The sequence below is a fragment of the Oncorhynchus masou genome, chromosome 11, assembly GCF_036934945.1.
Source record: "Oncorhynchus masou masou isolate Uvic2021 chromosome 11, UVic_Omas_1.1, whole genome shotgun sequence".
Lineage (NCBI taxonomy): Eukaryota > Metazoa > Chordata > Actinopteri > Salmoniformes > Salmonidae > Oncorhynchus > Oncorhynchus masou.
In genome coordinates, this window is record NC_088222.1 from 49,329,933 (window position 1) to 49,356,132 (window position 26,200).

Genomic DNA, 26,200 nt, shown 5'->3' on the forward strand with positions numbered 1-26,200 from the left:
AAAAATGTACAGTACCAGTCAAAGGTTTGGACACACCTACTCATTCAAGGGTTTTTCTTTATTTTACTATTTTCTACATTCTAGAATAATAGTGAAGACATCAACACTATGAAATAGCACATGTAGAATCATGTGGTAAGCAAAAAAGTGTTAAACAAATCAAAATATATTTTACATTTGAGATTTTTAGCCAAGTAGCCACCCTTTGCCCTGATGACAGCTTTGCACACTCTTGGCATTCTCTCAACCAGCTTCATGAAGAATGCTTTTCCAACAGTCTTGAAGGAGTTCCCACATATGCTGAGCACTTGTTGGTTGCTTTTCCTTCACTCTGTGGTCCAACTCATCCCAAACCATCTCAATTGGGTAGAGGTCAGGTGATTATGGATGCCAGGTCATCTGATGCAGCACTCCGTCACTCTCCTTCTTGGTCAAATAGCCCTTACACAGCCTGGAGGTGTGTTGAGTCATTGTCCTGTTGAAAAACAAATGATAGTTCCACTAAGCACAAACCAGATGGGATGGTGTATCGCTGCAGAATGCTGTGGTAGCCATGCTGGTTAAGTGTGCCTTGAATTCTAAATAAATTACTGACATTGTCAGCAGCAAAGCACCTCCACACCATCACACCTCCTCCTTCATGCTTCATGGTGGGAACCACACATGCGAAGATCATCCGTTCACCTACTCTGTGTCTCACAAAGAAACAGTTGGAACCAAACATCTCAAATTTGGACTGGTCTAATGTCCATTGCTCATGTTTCTTGGCCCAAGCAATTCTCTTCTTCTTATTGGTGTCCTCATGTAGACCTCATTCACGCAGTCTCCTCTGAACAGTTGATGTTGAGATGTGTCTGTTACTTGAACTCTGTGAAGCATTTACTTGGGCTGCAATTTCTGAGGCTGGTAACTCTAACAAACGTATGCTCTGCAGCAGAGATAACTCTGGGTCTTCCTCTCATGTGGCGGTCCTCATGAGAGCCAGTTTCATCATAGCGCTGGATGGTTTTTGCGACTGCACTTGAAGAAAATATCAAAGTTCTTGACATTTTCCGGATTGACTGTCTTTCAAGTCTTAAAGTAATGACGGACTGTCGTTTCTCTTTGCTTATTTGAGCTGTTCTTGCCATAATATGGACTTGGTCTTTTACCAAATAGGGCTACCTTCTGTATACCACCCCATACCTTGTCACAACCCAACTGATTGGCTCAAACACATTAAGAAGGAAAGAAGTCAATGGATGTAGCAACTACAGATCGGCCATTTAAATCTATCAGCATGAATTAGATTTAGCAATAAAAGACCAATTTGTATTCCATAAACTCGGATCCGCACTTTGCAACTGTTGCAAGAGCGCATTTTTCACTGGCTGTCCACTGGTTTAAAAGACAATGACTGACAGGCAGCTTAAACTTCTTGAATTCAACCATTATTGGGTTCAAATACACAATTGGATTTGTATCCACAACAACCACAATCCGTAAGGCGCAAATAGCTAAATAAGAGAGCAGCAGTGTGATTCGCATCAACTCGCTATTTAGACATCAATAATAAGTGATAGCCGTATCGCCGTAGATTACACCACTGTTGTCATCCTTACCTCCAAGCGTTTGTTCAAGTTGGATAATCTTTGGATGCCGACAGCAGTCACACCATTGGAAGACGTACCTTGGACTGAAGTCTACAAAAGCCTATTCATGCGCTTTTCCCAGGATCGATCAAACACATTTGGTGTGTCATCATAGTGGTCTTTCACTTGCGGTCAGCCTCGCTCAGGTGGAACAAACTTACATTTGCACCTTTTTTTAATGCAGATTTCAATGTCATTGAGAAAACAGAGAAGTGTCAAATATTTTTTTCCGCAAACTTCCTTTCTGAATATCAATGTAATCCTCGAAGTAATCATCTAGTTTTTTTTTTTGCTGGTAACGTAACCTATTACAGTTTCCGTTTTTGTAATCCCTTACATGTAATCCCCAACCGTGCATACAAACAACATACATGTTAGACCATTAGACACTGTAACTACTTTTCTTGGACATACCAGTTGTTTATAATTCAACCAAGAGTGGCTGAAGTGAAATGTTACTATTGTTAAATGTAACAGGCTGCAATATTAAATGTAATGCCATCTTCAACGGTAAAAAATTATGGGTAATTGAAAAATGTTATGACTTGAAACTGATATTTGGATGAAAACACACAAAACTGATAACAACAAAAAATGTTGATATTTTAGGCATGTCATATTGACCGAAAACGGAGTAGCGAAAATGTTAATACTTCACTTTAGGCCTAAAATGTATTTATGGGTACTCCTAAAAACTTCTCAGCTATGTAAAGACACTAGTCAAGCATTAGCAAATTGAATAACAGCTTTCTAGGTGGTTTTTTATTTTAATTATTGAACTTTTACAACTGACCCGGTAATATGGTGAGGTGCAGCAAAGAAAGACCAAGGCAAAGGCAACCTGATCAAAACAAAGCAGCACACGTTTCCCTTAACTGCACACACAGACCTAACATCACCAACATGCATAATAGTCTTTCATGGTGGAGGGTTGATGAGAAATTGACTACTTCTCTTGCAAAAACCTTTCTGTGTTGAAAATGCCTAACCAATTTTAGAATTTATTTGCATACACTTCAAACAGACATAGATACCCCACCAGACACGCCACTATGGGTTTCTTCACTGTACCCAAACCAAAAACAGGTTTAATGCGCCGCTCAGTTATATATCGAGCCATGTCATAGTGGAATACTCTGCCACCAGAGGTTACTCAGGTCACTCAGGCAAAAAGAAAGTTTAGCTTTAAAAAGCAGATTTAAAAAACATATTGTATCACAGCGCCCCTCTCTTAAGATCATATTTAACTGTACATAATACTATGAATATGCACATATGAATAGTGTGTAAATAGAATTCCAAGTATAACTTATAACTGTTTTGTACTTCTTTGTCATGTATTTGTATGTTTTATGTGAAGTTAACCTTGTCTGTGTGATTTTCCCCAAGAGGTAACAATAGTCAAATCACAGTACATAAAAAATAGTATTATGACAGATCAAATCAAAGATGGTATTTATAGTCTTTCATTTGTGAACCCTTAGGAAACACGACTTGGGTTTCTTGCCAAATAACTGTAACCTAGGGCTTTTGATAAAAAATATAATAAAAGATGTCTGGATAACTGTATTATAGCATATGAAGTGTGTGCTATGCCATCCATGGTGTGCAGTAGCATACTGTTAGGTATGTACAATGTTTTGGGTCAATCCTAAAGCCCTGCTGCGATTGGTCCGTGAGGGACCACATGACTAGCAAGTCACGCGCTTTCCAGGAACCCGTCAGGAAGAAGATAAACAAAACAAATGCAAGAGGAAGGCAGCGTGGACTCCATTGAAATGGCTTTATTATTGCTCAGATAGGATTAAACACGAAGCGAAACACGACACCAAACTTTCACATGGGGTTTCTAACGGTGAGTTGAACGTTTTTCAAACCATTTGAAAACTTTGTGCATCATGTTTTTTCGCTGGATGCTTCTCACCTCTTGGTAAGCTAACGTTAGCTAGTTGTATCTGCTGCTGTGAGAGGGGCGGGACGGAGGCCATACTGTAGTTGGTAGGGAACTAGATTTAGCTTGTTTCGTGTGAAATCCTGGTGAACTAAAACCGCTTACCTATTTAAAAAAAAATTTGAATCACGAATAGGCACTATATGCGCAGGAGCATTGAAGCTCGTTATAAGATACGTTTTTTACAATATATTTTTTGGGGTGTTTACAAGATTAAAAGTGTAAACTTGATAAATCATGACGATGTTGAAGCCAGGTGCTGCCAATCAGGCATTCCCCAATTAATACATGTATTGGTCAACTAAAAATCAACACACATCCAAATCCCCCCCCCCCCCCCCCAACCACAGCCAGTGTGCTGATAGAGAGAGATCGAGAACATTCTAGGTAAACTGAGTAGAGAAAAAAATACAACAGGATCAGGATCTCATCAGATTTGAAGGCGTCAACTAGTCCGGACAGTCGTCAATGCTTCGCGAGCTACTTTTGTTCAGTTACCGAGTTCTCCGTGTGTTTATGTTGACTATATGACAAAGCTAGACATGCGTGTCTTCTGTAAGATTATAATAAGAGGATAACATAGACTTCTGTAAAATTATCCCCTATGCGAATTCTTCGTGTCATGGGGTCATTTTGCATGTATTTAATTCGTTATTTAGGCCACACAAACGATGCTTTGAATTGTTTGTTTTCTGTCTCAACCTAGTTTAATTGAGGTGGGCTGTGTTTTTCTCTGAAGTATCTCCTACGATTGACATCAATGTGGACCATTCGCGCATATTTTAAGGCGGGCTATGACTGCATTTTGACCAATAGGACTGTAAGATTGCGTGGGCGTTGGCCCAAGGAGGACGTTGGTTTGACGTTGCATTTGTTTGTGTCAGGGTCGGTGTCGAGTGTTAGTGGGTCAGCCTAAAAAAAAATATTAATTCAGTTGATTAGTTATTGTAGTTTTTACGGTTTATTTATCTACTAGCCTGTATATTATATATATATATATATTTGGCCATATGCCTCTCTGAAAATCAGATTTTGCCGAGGTATTCATTAAGCTATGTAGCTAGGTCCTCATCGCCTGTATCGCTAGACAGCAATCGGGGCCTACATCTAGTTTATAGGTGATAGATGTGAATACTTTTAACCTTTTTCTGCGTATGTGATCGATTTGCCACCATAAACTTAGGAGTGGCCAGCGTTACAAATTTGATGCAGAATGCGATGCGTGCTGAGAATACCACACACATTACCTTCAATATTAGCAAAATAATATGGAACTTAGACATACTTAGCAGTGCTAGATCTATATATTTTTTGGTGCACGGCAAAGGGGCACAGCTGAGGACCCTGTGTTTCTAGAATACTCCTATCCTGGCATTTTTTATTTAAAAAAACAACATATTTCAATATGCTTATATCAAATACACTTTTATAGGTCACATGTGCTGAATACAACACATGTAGACCTTACAGTGAAATGGTTACTTACGAGCCCATAACCAACAATGCGGTTAAAAAATATATTAATATTAATATAATATATTAATAATATTGCCTAAGAAATAAAGAGCAGCAGTAAAATAGCAATAGCAAGACTATACGGGGGGGGGTACCGGAACAGAATCAATGTGTGGGGGCACTGGTTAGTTGAGGTAATGTGTACATGTAGGTCGTTATTAAAGTGACGATGCATAGATGATGATAACAACATATTTCAATATGCTTATATCAAATACACTTTTATAGGTCACATGTACTGAATACAACACATGTAGACCTTACAGTGAAATGGTTACTTACGAGCCCATAACCAACAATGCGGTTAAAAAATATATTAATATTAATATAATATATTAATAATATTGCCTAAGAAATAAAGAGCAGCAGTAAAATAGCAAGACTATACAGGGGGGGGGGGGTACCGGAACAGAATCAATGTGTGGGGGCACTGGTTAGTTGAGGTAATGTGTACATGTAGGTCGTTATTAAAGTGACGATGCATAGATGATGATAACAACAGAGAGTAGCATAGGTGTAAATGCATAGGTGCAATGCAAATAGTCTATATGATCGGTTCTTCCTGTTGACAACCAAAGCCACAGAGTACAATCAGGTTTCACGTTGAGGCCACAGAAAACGGCCTGTCTGCTTTACAGTTAGATTCATCCTGTGCTATTTCAGTTATGAAAATGTGGTGGCCATCAAGAACCGAATGTGAGGTATACTTAACATGGTCTAGGTAGTATAGTACATATTGGTTGTTTTATGTGGTGTCATATTACTGGATACTGGTATGAAAGCAGGCAATAAAACATTGCAGCATGCCTGAGTTGGTATTGTAGGCAGGTATCACACTGTGGTATCTATCAGTCCAAAACAGGGTGAACTATGAGAGTGAATTCATATGATATCACATGCATTTCACTCTTAAGGTCTACACCTGTTTTATTCAGGGCATTTGACTAGAGGTCGACCGATTATTGGAGGACCAAAAAAGGCCGATACCGATGAATCGGACAATTTTATTTTTAAAATTGTTTAAAAAAAAAAAACATTTGTAGTAATGACATTTACAACAATATTGAATGAACACTTACTTTAACTTAATATAATACATCAATAAAATCAATTTAGGCTAAAATAAATAATGAAAAATGTTCAATTTGGTTTAAATAATGAAAAAACAAAGTGTTGGAGAAGAAAGTAAAAGTGCCATGTAAGAAAACTAACGTTTAAGTTCCTTGCTCAGAACATGAGAACATATGAAGCTGGTGGTTCCTTTTAACATGAGTCTTCAATATTCCCAGGTAAGAAGTTTTAGGTTGTAGTTATTATAGGAATTATAGGACTATTTCTCTATACCATTTGTATTTCATTAACCTTTGACTATTGGATGTTCTTATAGGCACTTTAGTATTGCCAATGTAACAGTATAGCTTCCATCCCTCTCCTCGCTCCTACCTGGACTCGAACCAGGAACACAGCGACAACAGCCACCCTCGAAGCAGCGTTACCCATGCAGAGCAAGGGGAATAACTACTCTAAGTCTCAGAGCGAGTGACGTTTGAAAACGCTATTAACACGCACCCTGCTAACTAGCTAGCCATTTCACATCGGTTACACCAGCCTAATCTCGGGAGTTGATTGGCTTGAAGCACAGCGAAGAGCTTCTGGCAAAACGCAGGAAAGTGCTGTTTGAATGAATGCTTACGAGCCTGCTGCTGCCTACCACCGCTCAGTCAGACTGCTCTATCAAATCATAGACTTAGTTATAACATAACACACAGAAATACGAGCCGTAGGTCATTTAATATGGTCGAATCCGGAAACTATCATCTCTAAAACAAGACATTTGTTCTTTCAGTGAAATACAGAACCGTTCCGTATTTTATCTAACGGGTGGCATCCATAAATCTAAATATTCCTGTTACATTGCACAACCTTCAATGTTATGTCATAATTACGTAAAATTCTGGCAAATTAGGCGGCCCAAACTTTTGCATATACACTGACTCTGCGTGCAATGAACGCAAGAGAAGTGACACAATTTCACCTGGTTAATATTGCCTGCTAACCTGGATATGCTAAATATGCAGGTTTAAAAATATATACTTCTGTGTATTGATTTTAAGAAAGACATTGATGTTTATGGTTAGGTACACATTGGAGCAACGATACGCACCGCATCGATTATATGCAACGCAGGACACGCTAGATAAACTAGTAATATCATCCACCATGTGTAGATAACTAGTGATTATGATTGATTGATTGTTTTTTATAAGATAACTTTAATGCTAGCTAGCAACTTACCTTGGCTTCTACTGCATTCACGTAACAGGCAGTCTCCTAGTGGAGTGCAATGTAATCAGGTGGTTAGAGCGTTGGACTAGTTAACTGTAAGGTTGCAAGATTGAATCCCCCTAGCTGACAAGGTAAAAAATCTGTCGTTCTGTCCCTGAATGAGGCAGTTAACCCACCGTTCCTAGGCCATCATTGAAAGTAAGAATGTGTTCTTAACTGGCTTGCCTAGTTAAATAAAGATTTAAATACATTTGTAAAAAATACAAAAATAGGCCAAATCGGTGTCCAAAAATACCGATTTCCGATTGTTATGAAAACTTGAAATCGGCCCTGAGTAATCGACCATTCCGATTAATCGGTCGACCTCTACATTTGACAAATAACATTTGATTTGACGTGCTCTATGATTTGCCCTTTCTGAGAATGGTGTCATGTTCAGTGTTTCCCCTAGATTTTCTTTTATCGACAAAGGTGGCAAAGTTAGCATGCAGGGGTTAATGGACGTGGCCAGTGGCGTGGTCTAACACTTACAATTTTAGAGGCCCTCTTCTTGAACAAAGTGTTGTTGTTTTTAAAGCTAATTTCTTGCAATTAGTGACTCGAATATGATAACAAAATCATTGGGGGCCCAATGCCATAACATTTTGGGAATTTATGATTTCCCTTACTGTCTAGTTTTTATTTTGGTTTTTATACTGAGCAAAAAATTATATTGCAACATGCCAATGTATACGATTTTACTGAGTTACAGTTCGTATAAGGAAATCGGACAATTGAAATAAATTAATTTGGCCCAAATGGATGGATTTTAATTAAGATACTTAAAAAAAAATGTAAAAGGTAGGGGCATGGATCAGAACCAGTCAGTATCTGGTGTCACCACCATTTGCAGCGGAACACATTTCGTTGGCGTAGTGTTGATCAGGCTGTTGATTGTGGAATGTTGTCCCAATCCCCTTCAATGGCTGTGCGAAGTTGCTGGTTATGGGCGGGAACTGGAACATGCTGTCGATCCAGAGCATCCCGAAGAATGGTGAATGGGTGACATCTCTAGTGAGTATGCAGGCCATGGAAGAACTGGAACATTTTCAGCATCCAGGATTTGTGTACAGGTCCTTGCGACATTATCATGCTGTAACATGAGGTGATGATGGCAGATGAATGGCATAACAATGGGCCTCAGGCTCTCATCAAGATATCTATGTACATTAAAATTACCATTGATAAAATGCAATTGCGTTTGTTTTCTATAGCTTATGCCTTCCCATACCTTAACCCCTCCACCACCATGGGGCACTCTTTTCACAACGTTTGACATCAGCAAACTGCTCGCCCACACGACACTATACACATGGTCTGCAGTTGTGAGGCCAGTTGGACGTACTGACAAATTCTCTAAAATTACATTTGAGGCGGCTTATGGTAGAGAAATGGACATTACATTCTCTGGCAACAGCTCTGGTGGACGTTCTTGCAGTCAGCATGCCAAACGCACACTCCCTCAACTTGAGACATCTGTGGTATTGTGTTGTGACACAACTTCACATTTTAGAACAGCTTTTAATTGTCCTCAGCACAGGGTGCACCTGTGTAATGATCCTGCTGTTAAATCATCTTCTTGATATGCCACACCTGTCAGGTGGGTGGAATATCTTGGCAAAGGAGAAAGGCTCACAAACGGGGATGTAAACAAATGTGTACACAGCATTTTTGATAAAAGCTTTTTGTGCATATGGAACATTTCAAGGATCTTTTATTTCAGCTCGTAGAACACGGGACAAACACTTTACAAGTTACGTTATATTTTTGTTCAGTGTAGTTCTCAAATATGATCTTATTTAAAAATCGATTTTCCAGTGTTAGCTGTGCCACCGGAGACTCTGGGTTCGAGCCCAGGCACTGTCGCAGCCGGCCGCGACCGGGAGGTCTATGGGGCGACGCACAATTGGCCTAGCGTCGTCCAGGTTAGGGAGGTTTTGGCCGGTAGGGATATCCTTGTCTCATTGCGCACTAGCGACTCTTGTGGTGGGCCGGGCGCAGTGCACGCTGTCCAGGTCGCCAGGTGCACAGTGTTTCCTCCGACACATTGGTGCGGCTGGCTTCCGGGTTGGATGCGCACTGTGTTAACATCTTGAAACTCTAGGGGCGCAATTTCATTTTTGGATGAAAAACGTTCCCGTTTTAAACAAGATATTTTGTCACAAAAAGATGCTCGACTATGCATATAATTGATAGCTTTGGAAGGAAAACACTCTGAATTTTCCAGAACTGCAAAGATATTGTCTGTGGGTGCCCTAGAACGGGAGCTACAGGCAAAACCAAGATGAAACGGCAACCAGGAAACCAGCAGGATTTTTGAGGCTCCGTTTTCCATTGTCTCCTTATATGGCTGTGAATGCGAGAGGAATGAGCCTGCCCTTTCTGTCGTTTCCCCAAGGTGTCTGCAGCATTGTGACGTATTTGTAGGCATATCATTGGAAGATTGACCATAAGAGACTACATTTTCCAGGTGTCCGCCCGGTGTCCTCCGTCGAAATTGGTGCGTCTTTTTCAGCTGCTGGTATTTTTCCATGCGATTCTGAGGGGAAAGCAGGCTTCCACGAACTGCATATCAATGAAGAGATATGTGAAAAAACACCTTGAGGATTGATTCTAAACAACGTTTGCCATGTTTCGGTCGATATTATGGAGTTAATTCGGAAAAAGTTTGACGTTTTGGTGACTGAATTTTCGGTTCGTTTCGGTAGCCAAATGTGATGTACAAAACGGAGCGATTTCTCCTACACAAAGATTCTTTCAGGAAAAACTGAACATTTGCTATGCAACTGAGAGTCTCTTCATTGAAAACATCCGAAGCTCTTCAAAGGTAAATGATTTTATTTATTTGGTTATCTGGTTTTTGTAAAAATGTTGCGTGCTAAATGCTACTCAAAATGCTAAGCTAGCTTAGCATACTCTTACACAAATTAGTGATTTGCTATATGGTTCAAAAGCATATTTTGAAAATCTGAGATGACAGTGTTGTTAAGAAAAGGCTAAGCTTGAGAGCAGGTGCATTATTTTCATTTTATTTGCGATTTTCAGAAATCGTTAACGTTGCGTTATGCTAATGAGCCTGAGGCTTTATTCACGATCCCGGATCCGGGGTGGGGAGTATCAAGAGGTTTTAAGAAGCAGTGTGGCTTGGTTGCGATGATGTGTTTTCGGAGGACTCATGGCTTTCGACCTTCGTCTCTCCCGAGCCCGTACGGGAGTTGTAGCGATGAGTCAAGATAGTAACTACTAACAATTGGATACTACGAAAAGGGGGTAAAATTTAAAAAATAAATACATGTTTAAATAGATTTTCTACATACTTTTTATCTGGTTTTAGTCATTTAAATTTTATTCTGAAAACCATTTAAAATCTCAATGTTATTTTTTGCTTGCTGCTGCCAAATTAATATAGGGAAAACGCTGTTGATGTTTGTGTGTGTGCCTGTGAGTGAGATCCTCCCACCTTGTAGTTGGTACAGGAGTGTGGCTGTCTTTTATCCCACACAATCAGATTGTAAAGATGGGCTCATGTTTCCTAAGGCCTTGAAGGGCTTAATGCCTTTCCAATTGTGTTGAGAGACTTTTGAAGCCAGCCAATGCAGAGTGAAGTTGTGTTCATCAGGAACAGCTGGTGCCATCCATTGTGACCCATATCAGTTTAGTGCCCATAGTAAACTGACTTAACCTGTCCGCCTGTGTGCTGAGCATAATGAAGAAGCCATTGCGCTTTTGTCTCTGGAGATATCTAGTTTCAAAATGTTAATTCATGCACCCAAAAGGCTAAAACATGTAGCCTACCCTAATCTAAATGGAATACACTGCTGTCAGTACAGGGTGTGTGGCACATAGTAGTTTGTCTGAATTCTGCTATTATTTCCACCCTTTCGCCTTCCTTTCAGTTCCCTTATTCGGCCGTCAACAGAAACCGATCGTCAGAAATCTGACGAGGAAGTGAGTGGTCAATCATAAACATAAGAGAGAGACCTACTCTGTAGCGTGGATTTTAGAAATGGTTGCAAAAGGCAATACATCATGCAGTGTGTTTAACTTCCAGGGGAATGCCTGTGTAGAGAGGACAAAGATATTAAAATGGCAGTTCAGTGCTGTAGCCAGGCAGGCAGTTTTGCATGGCATCAGCCGATTGCAGCAAGGGCTTCCCCACAGTGCCTCCCAACACACAATCACCGTCATTTTAGTTGTTCTAACAGGTGGGTGGATCTTCGCAGGACCAGGACTGCACTCGTACAGATGACTCAAAAGTTTTCCTTTGCGTGGCATATCACGACTCTGTTAACTCCTAAAGTGTGCTAGCTGGGGGGGGGGGGGGGGTTCTTCTTTTGCGCGCTGAGATGTATGCAAAAGCAGACAGATGATACGCACGCCAGGAGGAAATGACGTCATCCGCTAGGCTTGGACGATATACCGTTTATACCGGGGTATTTTGGGGGTTGGGGCACCTGCGTGCTTAATTATAAGTTAAGTGTAACTATAAGAAATCTAAGATGTATCGTCAAATAAATTATATCCAGCTCAGGGCTTCAGCTATGCATTTGGTTTGCTAACTTGCTAGTTGAGTGGCTAGATGTCAAGATCAGGCTTCTTGGTTACAGCAGAGACATTCAATCTTCTCCTGGATATGTTGGCAAGACATTTTTTGCTTAATTTGAATCAAAACATTTAAGGATTGTTTTGCTTGGTGTTGCAGCTGGCCAGCACAGTGCCCGCTCTCCCCAGCATATTTCTCATGATTTGTTATGCAGACGGCACCCAAGCGACTCTGCTCCCTCTGTTTGTGACTCTTAGTAGGCAGTGGGAAAAGGTAGCTAGCTAGAATCATTTAAAAATAGCCTAGATACAGTGTTGGTTCAAAGCTCATTCTGTTTCGCATCAAACTCATTTTCTGGATCTGAAAGGCAGCAACCGGACAATGTCTGCAACTTCACTCGGCTTCAACAAGGTCTCTTTTCCATGGACAAGCATGGAAGGGCCCCCAGTTTGCACTGAGCGTCACCAACGCGGTCGTGAGTTAAGCTCGCTAACACTAGAGTTGATAGAAGTAGGCTGTGTTCTGATTTAAATGAACAGCCGGTCTTGACAGGCACTTTCAGAAGCAGTGTTTGACGATCTGCACAGAATCTCAGCTTGTAGGCAAAGTTACATTATTGCATATAAGATTGTAGGAGTGCCATATGCTGTCAAGTCTACCTAGTATGAAGGTGAAGTAGTGAAATGTGCAAACATATGTCATATCTTACCAATTTAACCCTTCCATTCCCCCTGTGTTCTCTCATCTTGCTCCAGACACCAGGGATCAGAAGAGAAGGCGGCGAGACTTACATGAGTCACTGAGTTTTCCACAATAAAGAAGACTTTGTTGCTTAACCCATCTAATTTTCTACTGGAGGTTGATATCATCCAAAGACAACTGGGACACGAGGTGGAAGAATAATTCACAATAAGGAACAGAGATCGGTGCTCGGCGATGCCTCAGGTAATGGAAGGGAGGGTTCTTTTTAGAAGTGGTCCAACTTTAGTCAATGGTCTCGCCGTTATCTTACAATTGACCATCTTTCAGCACAAACAACCTCTTCAGCAAAAACAACTAGGTTGCTGGATAGTTGATTACCATTTTCCGTATCTCAGATCTTCACACATTGTTTTCCTGAGTCTGTAGCTTAAAACTGACAGACCTTCGCCTAGTTGCCCTGCAATTACACCGTGGATGGTATATGGCGAGTTCCCATGTTGGACATGGGAACATTCCCACATTCATCCTGGCTTACACAACACCACAAATGTTGTATGTTCATTGTTACTCTCCATGCTTAACTAAATGTTTAAAGTGGTACTATGTACATACCCACTGATTCTTGAAGAATATACATTTATAAATGCCTCATGAACTGTCATACCCCATCAGTACCTAAAATATAAGCTTGTGTTACTCTGTTTGTAAAGCCTAAAAACAGATTGCCCCTTTAAACTACGACTAATCATCTCTGTTCACCGTTTCAATAGTTTGGAATGTTTATTTCTCCTTAGCCCAGCATCAGTGGAATGGATCCTCCCTTTGGGGATTTCTTTCAAACTTATACTTTTGCTGACCAGGCACTAACCAGCACAGACCTGTTGGCGAGTAACACAGACCCAGACTTCATGTACGAACTGGTAAGTGTTCTCCATGCAAAGTGGCCTCTGGGCAAGATCACAGTTTACAGAGCTCACAGAGAATCAGGATAGACAGGTGGCCCAGTAGAGAACATAACCCGCTACAGCAATAGAATTATAAAGATGTAACGTCTCTTTATTTACACATACAATATTGTTGAGTGGATATGGTTGCATACTTAGCTTATCACACATCTGTCAAAGGATAAGACAATAACATGCATTTAATGTAGCTTTTTTAATCTTTATACTCCCCTTTCCTCCCCAGGATAGAGATATGACCAATCGCCAAAGCCCTAAAGGTGATCACTTCACAGTGGGGGACTACAAGGAGATGGAGTGTGGGGAGTACCTCTTGGAGCTGGTAGACAGTGACCCGGACTACAGCTCTAACTTTGAGCAGTGGGATACGTACTGGGAGGACATGACCAAGTACACCCGTTTTACCAGCTGTGACATCTGGGGCACCAAGGAGGCAGGCCTGGATGACTTCTCCAGCCCCTACCAGGACGAGGAGGTGATTGGCCAGACCCCCACCCTGGCCCAGCTCAACAGCGAGGACTCGCAACCACCTGTGTGTGACACGCTTTACCACCCTGATCTGCTGATGGGGGGCCAGAAGCAGCACACCTCCCTCCCCCCACTCTCCCTGGGCAAGAAGATGGCCGCCCGCCCGGGCCCCTCGTTCTCCGCCTCCTGCTCCAACCTGGTCAGGGACCCCCTGGGTGACTTTGCAGAGGGTTCCCTGAGCGCCACTTGGCCTGTCCCCTCCACCACAGAGACTATGTCCAAGGCCCAGGGTCCCAGCAAGATGGCTGCTCTGGGCCACCACTGCAACGACTATGTGCGCAAGGCCACGGTTCGCGTCAGCATGCCTCGCCGGCCCCTAGTTGACATGCCCATGGCCTCCTATCAGATTGAGTCTGAAGACCACTCCCCGTACCCCAGCAAGCCCCCTGAGGTGGCCACCACGTCTGGCTGTGCTGCCCCTGTGGCTGCTCCTGCTACTGCAGCCTCTGCCTCTGCCAGCATCCTGGCCTATGAGAAGAGAGAAGAGCTGCCTTGCCGGGTGATGCCCCCTGCCTCAGTGGGCACATCTGGAGCTGTGCCCCCCATCCTCCACTACCCTGTGGCTGGGGCCAAGGCCAGCGAGACTCTGCTGACTGCCAGTGGGAGTGCCCTGGGACATGACCCAGTCTCTGACAAAAAGAAGGAAGAGGAGCACAACTACTCCCTGTTCCTAACCCGAGCCAGGCTGGCTGGGAAAACCCTCACTGAGATGGATGAGGAGGAGGAGGAGGAAGAAGAAGAGGTGGGGGAGATGGAGGATGAGGAAGATGCTGAGGGGGTGGAGCTGGATGAAGATCATGATGAGGGTTTCGGCAGTGAGCATGAGCTCTCTGAGAACGATGATGATGATGACGAGGATGATGATGAGGAGGAGGATGATGATTATGAGGGCGATAAAGATGACGACATGAGTGACACCTTCTCCGAGCCAGGTAGCCATGTATCAGGTAGTCATTTCAATGTCCATGCACCTTGAATTATAGTAACCATTTTTTGTTTTTCATGTGAAGTAAAGTTAGTTGCTGAAGGTGCCCACTTCAGAATGGTGGGTATATTACAAATGTCAGCTCCCTGTAAAGAAAACATCACCTATATTTCTAGATGGGAATCTCTTTGTAGCTGAAGGATGGAAAATTTTAATTAAAATAACATTTGTGATAGGTTCACTTGTTCCCTGTTGGAAATCCTTGATCGGGCCCATTGTGTTACAGTGAGTCATTCTGTATTGTAAAGGAAGAATTTCAACCTTATTTTGTCCAGGGACACCCCCCCCCCAGGCAAACTGACTCCATTGTACATTAGCAAACTTGTTTTTTTTCTTTCTTCACATGTCTTGTGAATGAAAATGGCAAGGAGCAGTAATCAACATTTTTAAATGAATAGATTTGGCAGATAGTTTTTCATTATTTTGACCTCCTCACATTATAATTGGAAGAGGAAGTGTAAACTCTAACAGCCTTTTAGCTAGAAGGGTGACTTAAACACAATTTTCGGTATGAGCTGCTATTTAGCTGGTGAAAACAAAGGTTAGCCATGTGTTGGCAAAATTGTCCAAGTCAAGGAAGCTTGCCAGCAGTTATCTTTCAGTTTGGTGGACCTTTTTTAATTAGACTTTTGTCAACAGACTCCCTAGAATATATGGAGGGTACGGTTCAGAATATTAGGGATCAATGATAGAAAGCCATGTAAATACACTCATATTCCTCTCCTTTTCAGCAGATAAAAAAATACTCTGATCTTGTAATATTATTTAGGGTTAGGAAAGTGTTTGTGAATAATAAAAACACAGGTTTGGAGAGCCTTTACACACAAAATATATTTGTGAATCAAAAATACCGGTTTGATTCATCTTATAAATATATTTGGGTATAACTGACGGTGGCTACCGAAAGTGGCTGATATTTAACACGATACAAATTATAAAAAATATAGTGAAAAGTCCGGGCATATAATAAAACAATCGAGCAATCAACTCGGTACGCTTGTCGCTATACTGTCATTTGCGTATGGCTACAGAAGCCTATATCTTGGGTCTCCAAATATCATCCCTGCAAATTATAAAGCCAGCATTTCATAAACTTCACTGTGGAAAAGGTAATATGTTGATATGCTTCAGTTTGCTTCCATTGGTGCCATAAGGTGAATTAGATCTAAAAACAATTGTAATTTACTGTATATTCACAATCCCCTTATCCAAATGGCTTACTCATTTACCTAGCTCTTAGCAAAAGTGCTTATCATTTTGTAAATTACAGTTATTTCTATCGGGGGGGGGAGAACCTACAGGTTCATAATTTCATTGTGCGTAAAGGTGGTGGAATTATGTAGGCATGAAGTCAAGGTCAGAATACGGCGTATTTGTAGACACACCTTAATTTCTTTGATCTCCACCCCAAAACATATAGAGGGTGACTCATGCTATTCTCCTGCTTAAGTTCAGGGTCAGAATATGCAGAGAAAGAAAAGTGCATGCTTACTCGAGTCGGAATTCCCGCCTATGTGATTGAGCCTGATGATCATACTGTCCCAATGGTTTATTTATACTATTTTATAAGGGGGGGGCGCGTCGTCTCTGATCAACTGAACCTCTATGCACTTTTCTCATCCTCGCTCCCTATGCTCATCTCTTCTCCTCACCCATATCTCCCTCTCATCTTTTCTTTCTGATCTTTCTTTCTTGTTGTTCCCTCGCCTCTCTCCCCTCATCCCTGTCCTGTCTGTTGTGATCAGGATGTGACAATGACACGGTGGGGGACGTGAAGGGCCTGACAGCAGGGATCTCCAGGAAGAGGGGCAAACGCCGCTACTTCTGGGAGTACAGCGAGCAGCTCACCCCCTCTAAGCAGGAGCGCATGCTCAAGCCCTCTGAGTGGGACAGACAGACCCTGCCCAGCAACCTCTACCAGAGGAATGGCCCACACCACGGTGAGACAACTTTATCTCTCTCATAAACACACACACTCACTGGTCAGTGGTTACATGTGCACTGAAAAAATATATATAAATGCAACATGCACCAATTTCAAAGATTTGACAAAGTTACAGTTCATATAAGGAAAGGGGCGTGAATCAGAAAACCAGTATCTGGTGTGACCAGATGCAGCGCAACACTCCTCTTTTGCATGGAGTTGATCAGGCTGTTGATTGTGGAATTGTTCCACTCCTCTTCAATGGCTGTGTGAAGTTGCTGGATATTGTTGGGAACTGGAACACACTGATGTACACTTCAAACCAGAGCATCCCAAACATGCTCAATGGGTGACATGTCTGGTGAGTATGCAGGCCACAGAAGAGCTGTGACATTTTCAGCTTCTAGGAATTCTGTACAGATCTTTGCGACATGGGGCCATGCATTATCATGCTGAAACATGAGGTGATGAATGGCACGACAATGGACCTCAGGATCTCGTCATGGTATCTTTGTGCATTCAAATTGCCCTTGATAAAATTGTGTTTGTTGTCTGTAGCTTATGGCTAGAAATCATTAATGCTATATTTTAAAATGAGTGTCTAACTTTTGGGATAACTGGTCAATTAAGGTGAAAGGTAGTCACTTTTGACCACAGCATGGGTTGGTAATTTCCACAGCAATATATTGAATTATAATCACCAAAAATTACTTAACTGCCAATCGTATCCACTTATTGTTTAAGTTTTTTTTTTATCCAAAAGGTTCAAGTTATTAATTTGTAAAATTGGAAAAGTAGGAACAACCTCATTAATATAACAAAGTGTTCTTAATAAATCCAAGTAAAGGAAGTGGAATTGCTTTGCAAACCTCTAGTCCATATATTCTCTGAGTAATATTAACCTGAAATTTACCAATGAACTCTTCAAACGGCAAAAACTCCCCAGTGTTGTCTAACAAATCACATACAAAGTTAAAACCCTTGTCAAACCAAAGACCTTTGAAAATTGATTTCCTATTCATTTTAATAACTATTCTTCCAAATCAATGTTTTTCCAGAAAAGTAACATTTGCTGGTGAAACTTACAGTACCAGTCAAAAGTTTGGACACACCCACTCATTCAAGGAATTTTTCTTTATTTTTACTATGTTCTACATTGTAGACTAATAGTGGAAACTTAAACTACGAAATAACACATGGAATCATGTAGTAACCAAAAAAGTGTTGAACAAATAAAAAAATCAAAATATATTTAAGATTCTTCAAAGTAGCCACCCTTTGCCTTGATGACAGCTTTGCACACTCTTGGCATTCTCTCAACCAGCTTCAGCTGGAATGCTTTTTCAACAGTCTTGAAGGAGAACCCACATATGTTGAGCACTCGTTGGCTGCTTTTCCTTCACTCTGTGGTCCAACTCATCCCAAACCATCTCAATTGGGTTGAGGTCCGGTGATTGTGGATGCCAGGTCATCTGATGTCGCACTCACTCTTTCTTGGTCAAATAGCCCTTACACAGCCTGGAGGTGTGTTGGGTCATTGTCCTAAAGAAATTATTTTCCCACTAAGAGCAAACCAGATGGGTTGGCGTATCGCTGCAGAATGCTGTGGTAGCCATGTTGGTTAAGTGTGCCTTGAATTCTAACTAACTACCACCCTCTCCATGTTTCACGGTGGGAACCACACATGCGGAGATCATCCGTTCACCTACTCTGCACCTCAAAAAAACACTGCGGATCCCTTATAAATTCTCAGATTTGTTAAGAAATATGGCTAGTAAATCGGGCTGAAATAAATAAGAGGGGATATCGTACAACTCTGTCTAATTCCTCTAGCAATAGACAAACGGGGGAGGTTCCATTACTCATAGCTAGCAAACTGCTAATGTTATTATATATCAATCATCCTTCTCACTTTACAGAAATTCTCCCTGAACCCAAAAGTAGAGCGAGTTCTAAATACAAAGTTGTGCTCTAAAGTGTCAAAAGCCTTAAAAAAAATCTAAATACAGTATAAAGCCATCATCTTCTATGAACTCAATGTAATCTATAATATCTCAAACTAATCGTATATGGTTATGAATACTCCTTCCTTTAATGAAGGCTGAGTGTCACTGATTTTTATATAATTCAGGCCTTTTTGCAGCCTATTGGCATGAAGTGCACTTCTCCAGTGTGCCAGTAGCCATCGAAGGTGAGCATTTGCCCACTGAAGTTGGTTACGATGCTGAACTGCAGTCGGATCAAGACTCTGGTGAGGACTACGAGCATGCAGATGTGCTTCCCTGAGACGGTTTCTGACCGTTTGTGCAGAAGTTCTTTGCTTGGACATTCCTGCAGTCAGCATGCCAATTTCACGCTCCCTCAGAACTTGAGATGTCTGTGGCATTGTGTTGTGTGACAACTGCACATTTGTGGCCTTTATTGTCCACAGCACAAGGTGAACCTGTGTAATAATCATGCTGTTTAATCAGCTTCTTGATATGCTACACCTGTCAGGTGGATGGATTATTTAGGCAAAGGAGAAATGCTCACAGAGATGTAAAAGAATGTGTGCACAATTTTTTTATTTTATTTTGTGGGTCTGGAACATTTCAGGGATCTTTTATTTCAGCTCATGAAACATTGCTCCAAACACTTTACATGTTGCGCTTATATTTTGGTTCAGTATAGAAGCACACACCACAAACTACCTATTGAAGTATGAATTCTCCCACTTACAGTTGTACCTGATCAAAGCCACATGCTTCATAGTTAATTAATTACAGTAGATCACAGGTTATACATGTAACATGGCTGTTCCGTTATGCATGATGTACATTCATGGGTTTTGGATGAATCCATTTGGATACAAATGCATATGACTGTCCCTGCTGACAAAGGGGAAACGTCTCAGTGGTTAACCGGCTTGGTGATTTGGCTGTGTGAACAGGGAAGTACAATCTGAAGAAGTCTCGACGGACGGACGTGGAGGACCTAACCCCTAACCCTCGGAAGCTGCTGCAGATCGGTAACGAGTTGCGTAAGCTCAACAAGGTGATCAGTGACCTGACCCCGGTCAGCGAGCTGCCCATCACAGCCCGCCCTCGCTCCCGCAAGGAGAAGAACAAACTGGCCTCCAGGTACTGGATTCTCACCTTTCAACCTCCATATGTTCAACACTCAGTAGTTACAGCTGGGTCTGACATTTTTGACATCCTTGATGAAGATGAGCAAAAAATGTCTGTATAAAATAAAACATTCAACTACCGAGCTATATTGTATGTACTTTTGAGGGGGAAATTATTTTATTTTATACTAATACAATTGCTTAGACAAAGAGAATTAGTTTAATAGGTACGCTATTAGTTTTTTTCCTCGAAGGTAAGGGTAAAAATTGACACCTGTTTTCAATATCTCACCTCGCGAGCATAATGTTTTATGAGTTGGAGAACACATTGGGAGGGATCTTAGACCATTGCTCCATACAGATTCTTTCCAGATCCTTTATATCCTTTGTTTGTGCTTATAGACTTCCCTCTTCAATTCAAACCACAAGTTTTCAATGGGGTTCAACTCCGGAGACTGAGATGGCCATCGCACAATGTTGATTTTGTCGCCTATTAGCCATTTCTTTGTGGATTTTGATTGTGCTTGGAGTTGTCTTGCTGGAAGAACCGATTGCGGCCAAGTTTTTTGCCTCCTGGCAGAGGCAAGCAGGTTTTCGGCTAAAATATCCTGGTGCATGGTAAAGGAGGCTGAAACTTTGCCACAACTGGATCTTCCAGCAAGACCATAACCCCAAGTGCACATCAAGAAATGTTTAATTTGCCATAACATCAATGTTTTGCAATAGGGCTGCAACAGGGGCTTCCTGAGGTGGATTCTCAATCCTTGAAACCCAGTGGTGATATCAAATATTAGCGATTAGCGATATTACTGTGCAACCCAGGCGTTCTATTTTCTAACGAGATTGCAAATCAATTCATATGTTGTAGTGTTCATCGGTTATGAATGTTTCAGCCTCTGTGTTGGGAAATTGTGTTTTTACTGTCAGTTTCCATTTCAAAGAGTCTGTATTGTCCGATCTCTGAGCAGATGGAAGTCACATGATCTGTTAGCGAACACATGTGCCACCACGGATCTGGAAAGATTCTGTATGGAGGAATGGTCTAAGATCACTGCCAATGTGTTTTCCAACTCATAAAACATATATTTAATAGGCTCAGTGCCGTTATTCTCATAAGGTGTAGGTATTGAAAGTTATTGAATTAAGGGGTGTCTAACTTTGAGAAAGTCAATTATTACTTGTTAAAAAATATATATATTTTTGGAGCAATTCTATTAGTTTAAAATCATTTCCCAATTGTTTTTAACATACATTATCAGTATTTAAATATTTTTTTTTATGTACAGTCATTTTTGCTCATCTCTATCAAGGGTATCAGTAATTTCGGACTCCACTGTATATGTTCAATGCTCCCTCTCAAGAACCGTCCCTTTCTGCTTTGTTAACTTTGATATACACAACTACTACCACCACCACCACCACTAATGCTACTACGCCTTTAAACCACTTATTTTTCTCTCTTTTCAGGGCCTGTCGGCTGAAGAAGAAGGCTCAGTATGAGGCCAATAAAGTCAAGCTGTGGGGTCTGGGCACAGAATATGGTATGTTTTTTAGGGTGTTTGTCCATAAAATTATTATTTAATTCAATGTTTATGAAATGCAATTCAGTAAAGAATCAGAAAACGATAGTCCAAACCCTGCGTCTCTACTATATATATAGTAGAGACACAGGGTTTGGACTTATATATATATATATATATATATTTTTCTCAAAACTTAGACTATTTACTCAGAGAATTTAACGCGATTAGAGTGAATAGAATGTAATTACGGCCAAAAAGTGGTTACTGCTAAATAGAACTCGGTCACTGCTTTTGGGAAGAACAGCGCTAATTTAGCTTGTCAGTTGACATTTGATCTAGTGGCTGCAGATTTGTGTGTGATAACATGGCCTTTTTCTAATTGAAATGCAAAACAAAATTACACTGATAGATAGTGAGTGTGTTTGGAAAGTTTTCAGACCCCTTGACTTTTTCCACAAGTTACAGGATTATTTTGAAATGCATTAAATAGTTTTTTCCCCCTCATCAATCGACACAATACCCCATACTCACAAAGGAGGGGAAAAAATAGTTTTTAAAAATGTTTGCAAATTTATATGAATTAAAAAAACTGAAGTATCATATTTTCAGAAGTATTCAGACCCTTTACTCAGTATGTTGTTGAAGCGTCTTTTGCAGTGATTACAGCCTAGAGTCATCTTGGGTATACCCCTACAAGCGTAGCACACTTGTATTTGCGGAGTTTCCCCCATTCTTTGCAGATCCTCTCAAACTTTGTCCGGTTGTATGGGGAGCGTTGCTGCACAGCTATTTTCTGGTCTCTTCAGAGATGTTCAATCGGGTTCGTCCGGGCTCTGGCTGGGCCACTCCAGGACATTGAGACTTGTGCTTAGGGTCATTGTCCTGTTGGAAGCTGAACCTTCTCCCCAGTCTGAGATCCTGAGCACTCTGGAGCAGGATTTAATCAAGGATCTCTCAATCCTGACTAGTCTCCCAGTCCCTGCCGCTGAAAAACCTCCCCACAGCATGATGATGATGATGCTGCCATCACCATTCTTCGCACGTAGGGATGGTGCCAGGTTTCCTCCAGACGTGACGCTTGGTATTCAGGCCAAAGAGTTCAATCTTGGTTTCATCAGACCAGAGAATCTTATTTCTCATGGTCTGAGAGTCCTTTAAAACCTTTTGGCAAACTCACACGGGCTGTCCTGTGCCTTTCTATGAGGAGTGGCTTCCGTCTGGACCACTCTACCATAAAGGCCTGATTGGTGGAGTGCTGCAGAGATGGTTGTCCTTCTGGAAGTTTCTCCCATCCACAGAGCAACTGGAGCTCTGACAGAGCTCCAATCGGGTTCTTTGTCACCTTCCTGACCAAGGCCCTTCTCCCCTGATAGCTCAGTTTGGCCAGGCGGCCAGCTCTCTGAAGAGTCTTGGTGGTTCCAAACTTCTTCCATTGAAGAATGGTGTGTTCTTGGGGACCTTCAATGCTGCAGAAATTCGACCTCGTGCGTGGCCTTTGCTCTGACATGCACTGTCAACTGTGGGACCTTAATATAGACAGGTATGTGCCTTTCCAAATCATATCCAATCAAGTTGTAGAAACATCTCAAGGATGATTCTTGGAAATCAATTTTGAGCCTCATAGCAAAATGGTCTGATTACTTGTATAAATAAGTTATTTCTGTTTTATTTTGAATAAAATGGCTAAAATGTTTAAACTTGTTTTCAATTTTTCATTATGGGGTATTGTGTGTAGATTTGAGGATTCTATTTTTTTTATTACATACATTTTAGGATTACGCTGTAACGTAGCAATGTGTAAAAAGGGAAGGGGTCGGGAATACTTTCCGACTGCTGTAGGGTGTACAGTACCTGTCAAGTTTGGACACGCTGTTAATAACTATTATTCCTTATCAATGTTTTCCAGAAAAGTTCAATTTGCTGGTGAAACTTACAGTACCAGTCAAGTTTGAACACACCCACTCATTCACAGGTTTTTCTTTATTTTTACTCTTTTCTACAATGTAGAATACTAGTGAAGACTTAAACTATGAAAAAACACATGGGATCATGTAGTAACCAATAAATGTGTTAAACAAAACTAAATTTGTTACATTCTTCAAAGTAGCCACACTTTTCCTTGATGACAGCTTTGCATACTCTTGGCATTCTCTCAACCAGCTTCACCTGGAATGCTTTTCCAACAGTCTTGAAGGAGTTCCCACATATGCTGAGCACTTGTTAGCTGCTTTTCCTTTACTCAGCGGTCCAACTCCTCCCAAACCATCTCAATTGGGTTGAGGTCGGGTGATTGTGGATGCCAGGTCATCTGATGCAACACTCCATCACTCTCCCTTCTCAGTCAAATATCCCTTACACAGCCTGGAGGTGTGTTGGGTCAGTGTCCTGTTGAAAAACAAATGATCGTCTCACTAAGCACAAACCAGTTGGAATGCTGTGATAGCCATGCTGGTTAACTGTGCCTTTTTTAAATTCTAAATAAATCACAGACAGTGTCACCAGCAAAGCACCCCCATATTATCACACCACCTCAATGCTTCACAGTGGTAACCACACATGCAGAGATCATCCATTCACCTACTCTGCGTCTCAGAAAGACATGGTTGGAACCAAAAATCTCAAATTTGGACTCATCAGACCAAAGGACCGATTTCCACTGGTCTATTGTCCATTGCTCGTGTTTCTTGGCCCAAGGAAGTCTCTTATTCTTATTGGTGTCATTTAGTAGTGGTTTCTTTGCAGCAATTTGACCATGAAGGCCTGATTCACGCAGTCTGAATTGTTGATGTTAAAATGTCTGTTATTTGAAATCTTGGGCTGCAATTTCTGAGGCTGGTAACTCTAATGAGCTTATCCTGTACAGCAGAGGTAACTCTGGGTCTTCCTTTCCTGTGGCGGTCCTCATGAGAGCCAGTTTCATCATAGCGCTTGATGGTTTTTGCGACTGCACAACGTTCTTGACATTTTCCGGATTGACTGACCTTCATGGTGTTAAAGTAATGATGGACTGTCATTTCTTTGTTTATTTGAGCTGTTCTTGCCATAATATGGACTTGGTCTTTTACCAAATAGGGATATCTTCTGTATACCACCCCTACCTTTTCACAACACAACTGATTGGCTCAAACGCATCAAGAAGGAAAGAAATTCCACAACTTAACTTTTAACAAGGCACAACCTGTTAATTGACATGCATTCCAGGTGGCCATCTAACGTAGCTGGTTGAGAGAATGCCAAGAGTGTGCCAAGCTTTCATTAAGGCAAAGGGTATCTACTTTGAAGAATGTCAAATGTTAAATATATTTTGATTTGTTTAACACTTTTTGTTTGTTTGTTACTAAGTGACTCCATATGTGGCCTTTCATAGTTTTGATGTCTCCACTATTATTCTACAATGTAGAATAAAGATAATAAAAACCCTTGATCGAGGAGGTGTGTCCAAACTGACTGGTATTATATATCTACAAATAAACAAAGCTAACAGACTGAATTTCAATACCTACCCTCGCGAAAAAATCTGATCAAGATTTTCAAATCAAACTTTGTCACATGCGCCGAATACAGTGTGTGTGGACTTTACTGTGAAATGCTTACTTACACGCCCTTAACCAACAGTGCAGTTCAAGAAGAAAATATTTACCAAGTAGACTAAAATAAAAAGTAATAATAAAAAGTAACACAAGAATAACATTAACGAGGCTATATACAGGGGGCACCGGTACCGAGTCAGTGTGAGGGGGTACAGGCCAGTTGAGGTTCATTGTGAATTTCTGACTCTTTCCCTTTATTAATTGCCATAAAAACGACCCCTCTCAACATTGATTGACCAGAGTTAGAGGAATAGAAATCCACGGATCTGGAGATGAAATTACTAGAGTATCAAGTTGATTTTGATTTGTCCAAAGCGCAGAAATGCATCCTAATTTTACCACCTCCCAACGCCGAAATATAGAGGAGATAAAACCAAGAGCTGCGCCGTCTAAATTAGCAATGGTCACAATGAACAAACTTTCTTGTTTAATCAACACTGTTAAATACAAGCCTATTAAGGTTGTAATATTGAAGGGAAATATCTAATGATTAATTGTGTGACTCATAATGACAGGCTAAAGAAAATTAGGTCTAGACATTTAATTTAGTCACACCCTTTTGAATTGACCCGCTTTTCACTCAATTCTAGGAGCAGTGAGTGAACGCCTTATAGGTTTACCAGTTATGTTGAATAGTACACTTTTCTCACTGTCAATTTCCCTCTTCAGTTTTGTACATTGTGTGATTGGTAGGCTGGAATATGTCCTTGAGGTTTAGGGAAGGAAGGCTTTTTGCCAACCTCTCTTTTAAACTGAAAAATATAATTGCTGTTTTCTTTTTCTCCAGATCGGCTTCTGTTTGTCATCAACACCATAAAGGAAGAGATGGTGAACAGAGTGCAGGATATCTGCGACAAGGAAACAAGCATGACTGAAACGTTGGACAAACTCATTGAAGAAACCCTTGGTAAGATG

General features: G+C 41.1%; 1 protein-coding gene across 3 annotated transcripts in view; it reads left to right on the forward strand.

Moving 5' to 3' along the window:
* Window positions 1-3,350: 3,350 nt before the first annotated feature.
* The window catches only part of LOC135548791 (CREB3 regulatory factor-like), a 31,184-nt gene continuing 8,334 nt past the window's right edge, over window positions 3,351-26,200 (forward strand). Inside the window, exons 1-8 of one of the 3 annotated variants that reach the window (XM_064978708.1) lie at window positions 3,351-3,486; window positions 12,721-12,910; window positions 13,462-13,587; window positions 13,856-15,104; window positions 16,888-17,082; window positions 19,996-20,185; window positions 21,640-21,713; window positions 26,073-26,192. In XM_064978708.1, coding sequence (XP_064834780.1) covers window positions 12,902-12,910; window positions 13,462-13,587; window positions 13,856-15,104; window positions 16,888-17,082; window positions 19,996-20,185; window positions 21,640-21,713; window positions 26,073-26,192 — 1,963 coding nt within the window. In that variant the 5' untranslated portion in view covers window positions 3,351-3,486; window positions 12,721-12,901. The remainder of the gene's footprint in view (window positions 3,487-12,720; window positions 12,911-13,461; window positions 13,588-13,855; window positions 15,105-16,887; window positions 17,083-19,995; window positions 20,186-21,639; window positions 21,714-26,072; window positions 26,193-26,200) is intronic. The other 2 variants (XM_064978709.1, XM_064978711.1) reach the window with 2 other exon arrangements.